This window comes from Grammomys surdaster, unplaced genomic scaffold (assembly GCF_004785775.1).
Source record: "Grammomys surdaster isolate TR1022 unplaced genomic scaffold, NIH_TR_1.0 171, whole genome shotgun sequence".
Classification (NCBI taxonomy): Eukaryota; Metazoa; Chordata; class Mammalia; order Rodentia; family Muridae; genus Grammomys; species Grammomys surdaster.
The window spans coordinates 2,350,737-2,360,262 of record NW_021604619.1 but is presented as its reverse complement, the minus strand read 5'-3'; the positions used below and the strand labels follow the sequence as shown (position 1 = coordinate 2,360,262).

Here is a 9,526-nt window from a genome sequence, read left to right as displayed (position 1 = left end):
TGTGTGTGTGTGTGTGTGTGTATGTGTGTGTGTGTGTATGTATGTATGTATGTATGTGTAGGCAGGTGTCATGCATTTTGGGTTTTGTCTGTTTGTTGCTTTTGGAGATGCTATTTATCACAGGCCTGAAACTCATTAGTAGGCTAGGCTGGCTGGCCAGCGAGCCCCCAGATCTGGGATCACAAGCACACCACACCCACACCTAGTATTGTTTTATAAAAACATGGATTGTGGGGATCAACTCAGGCCCCTGTGCTTCTAAGACAAGCGGTTTACTGACTGAGCCATCTCCCCAGCTCTGGAGATTCATAACTGCTATTCAGGAGCACATCATTTAAAAAAAATTATGAGTACAGTTTACATGCATATGTAGCAATTTTCAGCTGACATGAAAAAAAATCTCCAAAATCAAATGGTCTACAAGTCAGAAACAGCGAGGGAGAATCTGAAATCATCCTAAGATCGAACGGCAAGGGTAGTCGGGACTAGGGATTTGTTAGCTAAGGTATGCAAAGTTTCAGTTTAGTTGAGAAAATTCAGAGCATATATAGTTCAGCATAGTAAATGCAGATAATAATCATATATGTTTTAAAATTGCAGACTATATTAAACAGTCACCGTGATATGAGATGACTGCTGGTTAACCACCTATAGTCTTTCAACATGTATATGTATATGTATATGTATATGTATATGTATATGTATATGTATATGTATATGTATATGTATATGTACACACACATCATGTTGTATGCATGTCTATGATTGTTATCAATTTTAAATAGTTAAAGGGCTGTAGTTATAGCTCGGGGGTAAAATGCCTGCCTCACGTGAATGAGGGTTAGAATTTTGCCCCCAGTACTGTGCATCCATAGAGTTTAAAACACAACATCAAAGAGTTGCTGCAGTCAAGAAAGAAGACCAAACACAGCGGAGACAGCCAGCACCTCAGGAGACTTACTTCTGTGTCATGTTTTACACAACTCTGCTTGTTAAATGGGAGCTTCTAGGTAGCCAGTTGTTCACACTAGACTAGGATTCGAGTTCTTGTCTCTGCATCCACCAGCTATATGCCTTTACAAGGTATCTATTTAAAATGAAGATACTGTTTATAACATCTGGTGGGAAACACTGAACCATAGTCTGATTTTATTGGTTTAAATTCCCTCTTCAAAAGACTGCTTTCCTATCCAAATACAGAGGTAGGGGGTGTTGGTAGCTATCTCAGCAGGCACCATCAGCCTGAGTTACTATAAGTAACTATACCTTACTATAAGGACCGGGTCAGCGAGGGGGCTCAGTTAGTAAAGGTGTTTCCTGTCCAAGCTGATAACCAGACTTGGATCCCTGGAGCTGGCATGGCTGAAGGAGAGACCAATTCTTAAAATGTGTCCTCTGATCATGGGTGTAGCTTCTGACATTTCTAGGAGACACAATTTCACAGTCAACTCCTGGTCTCTCTGGCTCTTACAATCTTTCTGCCTCCATCTTCAGCAATGATCCCTGAGTCTTGGGTACAAGGAACTGTATTATAGAGGTAGTGGTTGGGACTGAGTTCCACCGTTTTCCATTTTGTTTGCTGTAGTCTTCCATAATTATTTAGAACAGTGGTTCTCAACCTGTGGGCTCAAGCCCCTTTGTGGGTGACGAATACTTTCACAGGGGTCACCTCAGACCATTAGAAAGCATAGATATTTATATTACAAGTCATAATAGCAGCAAATTACAGTTATGAAGTAGCAACAAAAGTAATTTTATGGTTGGGGGTCACCACAACATGAGGAACTCCATTAAAGGGTCACAGCACTAGGACGGCTAAGAACCGCTGGTCTAGAGAATATTTTCTGACATTTATTTAAAACTGTACAAAAAAACATCAAGCTCAACTGAAAAAAAAAAACCCATTATGGTTTTGCTTCTGCAAATTGGAAAAGCATTCTATAGATGGCTGTAACATTTTTACTTATGTTTTAGAAGAGGATCTGAGAACCATACAAAACCCAAATTTCATGCTTCACTAGCCCTGTGAATCAAACATACAATAATGCGCGTCCTTACCAGCCTGCGGAATATCCTAGCGGTAAGAATGGCTCCAATCTCTACAGCTCAGCAGGGCTGAATCCCGTGACACTCGTGCGCCCGCGCACACCTTGAACACCACCCGCGGTGGTTAAATGAGGCCGTCGACTTTTGTTCTATTTGCTTTTTCAGCATGTCTTAAAAGCAATTACTATTCTATTACTGTTCACACAGGAGAAAATTTACCAGCTCGTAATTTAGAGGCAAGTGGAACAGACAGAGGAAAACGTTGCCACCTACTCCACTTTCCAAGAGGCAGCAAACAACAAACCTAAATGTTTCGAAGACATACATCCGCCACATCAAATGATACTCTGGGCATGTCTTCATGCCTATTCATGAGTGACTCATCAGTGAAAAGTAGGCAGAGAGGAGAAGAAAGATAGGAAAACAGAACAGGAAGAGGCAGGTCGGCTGGGTCTTTTAAACCCAAATTGTTATTTCTGTCCCAGTAAAACATCGAAATCCAAACGGAAGCTACTGGTCTCTGAGGAAAACTATCAAAGCAGAACCATAACTTAAGTAATTATATTCATTCAGAGAGCATAAGGAAAAACCTATAGATCTAACATTTACAAAAGCTGGCTGCAGTTTTACAGTCACTAAGAAATAAAACAATAAAACCATGTTTCATCAGTCCTATGGCCTATTACCATTGGCTCAGAGGGAAAGGCACGATACACAAGGGGTATATACGTTCAGGGTAGCCTTCCAGACCACACCTACAAGAAGCTTCTAGGGTTCTCCTGAGCTAGCCAACTAGGTCAGGGGAAAAGAAAGAGAGAAAATCAGGTCTGTTCTCAAGGTGTACTTGGTGTCTATTGGGAGGGGCTGCCCAGCATTGTAACCCCAAGTGTCTGTCTGGGTTATGGCTCCGGTAAGCAGCTTGCAGAAGGGAGAACATGTTAGTGCTTTGGAAAAGCAGCAGGACCACAGAATTCAATGCCATTTCTCTGTTTGCCCAGCACACAGATAGGTAACAGCATCCAGAATGAAATCCCAGCAAGGGATCTTTGACCCTTTCATCCACTGCTTTCTGCAAATGCCTTCCATGAAGTATCATTAGCTGACTCGGGTGCCACCTGACTCTCTCGGTTGGTTTTGTCTTCTGTCTTATCTTGTTAAGGTTAAAAGTTTTGGGTTTTTCTTGGCAAGTGCTATTTTTTTTTAAAACCTTTCAATTCAATTGATTTCCAAAGGTGAAACTATCTTCAGCTGAGAACATCCCTTTAAGCTTGGGAAAGCCTTGAAGAACAGACATCTGGTCGATAGTGCTATTGAAAATATGACCAGCTATAAAGTCCCATTTATCTGTTCTTGTGGCTTTTATTAAAGCAGCCCAAATCCTTTGCAAATAAGCTTTCCCAGAAAGCTCGATCAATGTAGACAGGGAAGCAGGATTACCAGTGATCCATCAGGGACAAAACCCACTGGTGCCCACTGAGAGGACCGGAGTAGCTGAGGTGTTCAAAAGCTGCAAAGACCCCGCTACCTCCTCCTCAGGAAGACTGCAGATGGATTCAGCTGTTCACACAGTGCAAACATTCCTTCCCTGGCATCAGGGCTCAGTTGAGAAGGGAAGCTGAAAATTAGTTAGTCGTACAGGAGGAACAAAAAAAAAAAAAAAGATGCTATCCCAGTTACCGGAGAGGAATAATTGAATGCAGATTGCCTGTTGCGTCTCTAATTTAATTTGGAGGCCTTTAATTTCTTACTTTCCTTCATTTGAAGCCAACGCTTGGTGAGCTAATTTGTACCTGTTTCATTTTCTTCCTTTTATCTTGCCTTTTTTTTTTCTCCCATCAGCTGTGGAGATCAGAGCTCTATGAACAAAAGATGGATCCTGCTTTGAGATGTTCTTTCCTTACATACTACGAATTACTTAAAAACAAACGTGTACGTTTGGTCAATAGAAAGGCCTGAGATACAGGCCTCAGCTCTGTAGCCTGTCTTCCTCTCTCCCCCAGGAGCTGTGGCGTTTGAGTAGTTTATGACTTTCCCTCTTTTCTCCAAGGGAACCGTGTCTAGACTGTAGTCCACCTTGAATCGTTAATTCCAGAAGGGGTGCAGAGTGGGTCACCCCATCAATAAAGCCAAAGACTTAAAGGCAAATTAACATCAAATTCTAGAAAATATACAAGAGCATGTATAAAGCCCACTAACCAAGCACATTGGGTGTCACGTTGAGATTGGAATAAGGAGAATAAAATATGCAGCACACATTAATAACAACACAAAGCCCAATCTGTAAGTATAGATAGCTGGGAGAAGGACTGGCATGCTGAGGACAGGTACTTGCCTTAAACTGCTGTCTGACAGGGCGGTTCTGAAGACTGAGTGTCCTGCATCTTACGGTGACAACGGACAATACACTGCCGTGTATTTTGTGTCTCTTCATAAAAAGTTACACACGGTTTGAAAATATTTATTAGTAGTAGGACACTACTTTCAACTGTACGAAATGTCAGTGCCTTCAAAGTCTCTCTTGCTTTATTTTTTTTAAAAAACTGTTTTCTTGTTGCCAATACAATTTTTTTTCTCCCAATTCTTTTCTTCCCAACTCCCTTCCTCAGGCCCATAGGGGGAAACAAATCACCAATTTCCTTCTGCTCTTTAATACCCTCCACACAAGCCTTCCTTTCATCAGGGGGAGTCTCAAAGGAGACTGTATCTGAATTGTCTCCCTGGCTACATGTGCCAACTCTCTACTCCTTTAACCCCTCGTGCCAACAGGCTGAACACTGGCATGAAGCAATTCTCCCTCCTTCCCGGTTCAGCCCCTCACATGTCAATTAGCAGCAATGTGCACTGTTTTTCTTAAACCAGACTACACGTCACACGTAAAGCGACTTCAGAGCTGGGCAAAAGAGACTTGGCTTAAAAATAAACAAGCATTTGGAGTTAAAAAGCCTTTGCTTCAAAACACAAGTCCTCCTTTTAGAAGAAGAGCAAAGAAACAACTCAACTTTAAAATAGAAGTCCAACTTTAAAACAATCGTTTGGTAACCCTAATCATGGGTAGAATAAAAGCCACGCTATACACCAGACCAAGCTTATTTCTCTGGGGAGATGTGAACAGCAAGTCCCATTGAATGAGAGACTAGAGAACAATTATTGCTTTTTTTGTTTAATCCACGGAGAGGGTAGAAACAGAGGGTGGCAAATAATTTTTAAGCAACTTGACATTAGGTGAAAGTGCGCAGGTGGGGGACATTTAGAGTATTTGATTGCTGGACACACAGTTGTTTTATGAATTTAGTATCCTGCTCACGAACGTCCAGTTTTCTGGGGTTAATGAAGGAGCTGGGAGGCAAGGGAGTCGTTAGGAGGCTGGATATTCAGGAATTTTAGGTGGAGATCTACAGTCCCACGAGGCAAAGAAATTAAGATTTTATTCAGCTATAACTAAGTGCTGAGGAGGGAGGGAGAGAGAGGGCGAAGGAAGGAGAACCATCAACTCTTTACAGACCTACAACATTATCACAGAACAGCCTCAAGAAAGGCCACCAGCTCTATCCCGTCGCTGCATGCCCGTGGCCTTCCAGGGAACACAAGCCACTTCAGCAGCAGGGGGCGGGGCGGGGCGGTGCTCAGGAACTCGAGGCAGCAATCTTTCCAAGCCAATAGTGGCTTGATAAATTCTGCTCAGAGAAAGGTCCAGCGGGCCATCCGGAGGATGCCTGGGGCAGGGGGTGGGGGTGGGGCCTTAAGGATCAGGCAGAATAATTCTAATTCATTTGCTAACGTCATAGGTAAGGACGGAAAGAAGACCCTTCCTCACACAAGTTGGTGTTTGCACCAAGTACCAATTTTGCACCGGGGGCTGGCTGTACTAAAAGAGAATGGTCCCTGAGCTGAGTTGTTAACTATCCTCTTTATCCTACACGTGTCTCCATTCAGAATCACCTGTAGGCACTGATCCGGCCTCCAAGAAAATCAAGCCGAGCTCCAGCTTTGGGCGTCATCCAATTGGGCAAATCACCTGTACTATTTACTGAGAACAACCCCCGACAGGGCAAGAAATCTGACCACACAAGTCCCCCACCAACACCCCTTCTCCACCTCCGGCAGCCAGCGGAGGAGGAGGCTCGGGACTGCCCATCTGCAGCTGCTCCACGCTGAGTCCAGGATGCGTGCACGGAGAGACTGAGAACTCAAAAGTGCCCAGGAAGCACAAAGGGCATGCAGCCCCTCGGAGCCCAACTGCCCCGTGACCCCTCACCCCCCCCACACACACCCCCAATCGGGGTCGGGCCACTACCTCCTGGAAGAGCTCCAGACTGTAGGTATTGTCATCGTCGGCGAAGAAGAGCACGCCGGGTTGCGCGCTCTGATGCTGGTGTCTCTGGCGCAGCCAGGCGAGGCCCGCGTTGCGCTGTTCGGTGGCGCGCGGCAGCCACGGTCGCTTGTAGCGCCGCGGCGTGGGCACATGCAGGTGCGTATTGGGCAGCCCGGCCCGTGCTAGGAAGCTGCTCACCAGCTCGCTGCGCGTCGCCCGGTCCTCCACCAGGATCCAGTGCAACTGCGCCACCTGGCGGAAGGTGTTGGCCAGGCGGGTGAGCTCGGCTTTCTGCACCGGGCGACTGTAAGTGGGTGTGATGGCATAGATGGTGGGCAAGCGCGGCTCCGGCTGCGGCTGAGGCCGAGACTCGTTCCGCTTCTCGGCAACATCACGCCCGGGACTGCTCCGCCGGAGCGGGACTCGGGAGCCTCCACAACCCAATGTATGGGGAGAGAAGTAGGGGCGAGAAGTGAGTTGGGGCGCGGGCCTGCGGGGGTCCACGTCCAACATGATGATGACGATCAGGATCCAGGGCAGGAGGATGAAGAAGCGGCTGCACAGCGCGGACTTCATGGTGCGCGCTCTCCAGCGTCTCGGACACCACCCCCGGCAAGGTCTAGGCTCCGGGTGGGGGACCTCTGTGTGCAGTTTGGACGGCGGCGGTGTCAGCTATCAAGGAGCAGCGGCAGGCGCGCTTCCCATCCGGCCCGGGGCGTTGCGGGGACCTGGGCGTTGCGGGATCGGCGCAGATGCACGAAAAGCTAGAACTCCAGGGGTTGCAGGAGGACGGGCTGGGGCCGTGGGTCACTCTGGATGAAGTCGGCGGGAATCTGGACGCAGTCCAGCCGCGCTCCGCAGGTCCCGGAGTTGAGCCGAGTGCGAACCAGGCAGCGGTCCCTGCTGCGCTCTTTTCCGGAGTGCAAGCCTGGAACCCACCAGCCGTTGTGTTTTGCCGCTCCTGTCCCGCGTCTCTGCGGGCTAAGAGGATCTGGCTGCCGGCCTGGGCGACCGCTCTGGGACCCTTTTGAAGGCGGCCACCGATGATGCTGAGGGCTTTCTTCCGTCACATGTCGGCCGGTGCAGCTGCGATCCCGGGTGGATACCGAGGATGCTGCACCCCTAAGCTTCCTCCCGTTCGAGCGCCGCGGCAGAAACCTGCTCTCCCGTCGCTCTCTTCTTCTCAGAACCTCTCCCGGCTCCAGACAGCAAGAACCCAAAGCAGGGAAAGAAAGAAAAAGAGAGGGGGCGGGGGCGCTGCAGACTCCGGCGTCCTCCTAGTGCTCCGGTGGGAAGATAGCAGCGCTGCTACTGGCGGAGAGGGGCTGCGGGGCGGAGGCGGGAAGGGCCAAGGCTCTCTGCGGGGTCTGAGCCCCGTAGCACCAGGCGCTGCCTGCAGGCAGAAGCAGAGGGAGGGAGGATGATCCCTGCCGGGTTGTTCGACCTCTGCCTGTGGGGGATGCTGTTTTCAGATCGCCATAGGGTTCAGCTCTCTGAACTGCAGCAGGGTCTTTGGAGATGAGCCAGGGAAACCCATTCACGTGCGGACAAGTCCGGAGATCTAAAGAGGGCAGGAGGAGAAAGAAGGAGAGGGCAAAGCGGTCCTTTCCTGGCTCCCAGCTTGGGGGTTGGTGTACAGAGCCTCAGCGAGGAGAACCACTTTCTCTTGAAAGGCAGAAATCAATAGTAGCCCACGGAGATGGAGGGGTGCCACACATAGGTGTCTGGCATGCGTGCCAGCCCATTCCAGTGAATCAATTCCAGCTGCTCGGCCACAGTTGGATCTGTGGGGGAGACATTTTGACAACTCTGGTCGAGTATGTTTAACTTGTTTTTGTTCATGTTGGAGCCTTCCCAGTTTGCAGGCACAGGAATTATCCCTCGTGACTGTCCCTGTAATTCTTTCAAGGAGGCCTTGGAAGTGGAATCACCTTCATTTTCTGGATGAAGGAGCTGAAGATGGAGACTTAAGGGAATCTCCTGAGGTCGGTGGTAACTCACTTAGTAGAAATAGAACAAGGTAGGCGTCCTGGGTCGAACCCACTGCCTCTTCAGTGCGCACGGCCTGGCTGGTCTTCCTAGATGATGCCATCAAATCAAGTGGGTCAGAGGATGACAAGCAGAGCCACGGAAGTACCTAGAAGACACTCTCATGTGTAGAGAATGTATCAGTCGAACCTCAGGCTGTTTTTATCAAGGGGCCATGCTGCTAGGCACATTCCAGGGAGTGTCAGGAAAGTCCCCCAACCCCCCTCCAATAAATCATTTCTGATCCTGTGTTCCTCCACAATCTGACATTCTCTGTCTTATGAAAACCATTGACTATGTTCCTGAGGAGCAAGCAGGACGCTAGGCCAGGTCCTCCACCTCCACACAGCTCTGCCCATCACCTTGGGTCCAGTGTCTGGTACTGAATAGCTGTGATTTTTCAGAACTACTCTCTTATATTGTGGGGTAGTCACCAGAGAAGACTGCTCTGACATGGGTCTAAGCAAATATAAAGCATTTATTAGCCGGCTGGTGACTACACTGGGTGTTTGGAATCCCAACATAGCACTGAGGCTTTCTCAAAAAACCAAAGCACAAAAAAAACCAAAACCACAACAACAACAAAACCCCAAACCAAACCAAAACACCAAAACTCTACTTGTTTTGGGTTGACGTACTTCAGTTAATGGGAACAGTCAGCTAGAATTGGAACTATCAAAGCAAAAATGCAAGGTTAGTATATTTTGAGACTTCTCTGGACTATATGGACTTTGATGGATTCGGCCTTTGTTTTTGTTTTGGCAGGTGGTGCTATCTACATGCTGAGTTTTGTACCCTGAATGGTGCTTCCACCACCAGTCAGTTGTGTTAGGTCTAGGTGCCTACTAGGGAGGGGCCTTGTTATGTTTAGATGCGGAAATCTAAGAGTGAGTTCTCAAACGTTCTCCCTTTCCCCACAATCTAAGTAAGTCCTAGCTTTCAGTCCCACCTTTCCTGTGTCACCCAGGGCCCAAAGCCGAGTCCAAGATCCCAGAACAATGATCCCATTAGACTCCCCTGCTGAATTCTACCTCAGGGCATGATGTCTGTGCCAGCATCCCAAGGGAAAGAGACGTGAGTGAAACCAGTATAAGCTTCTCTTAAATTCAAGACGGCAACACACACAAAGGTGTCCAATTC

The 9,526-nt window shown here is 47.9% G+C and overlaps 1 protein-coding gene across 1 annotated transcript in view; it reads right to left on the bottom strand.

Moving 5' to 3' along the window:
* Nucleotides 1–7,572, bottom strand: part of B3gat2 (beta-1,3-glucuronyltransferase 2) — an 85,058-nt gene extending 77,486 nt beyond the window's left edge. Inside the window, exon 1 of the mRNA XM_028767235.1 lies at nucleotides 6,341–7,572. Coding sequence (XP_028623068.1) covers nucleotides 6,341–6,934 — 594 coding nt within the window. The 5' untranslated portion in view covers nucleotides 6,935–7,572. The remainder of the gene's footprint in view (nucleotides 1–6,340) is intronic.
* Between the last annotated feature and the right edge of the window lie 1,954 nt (nucleotides 7,573–9,526).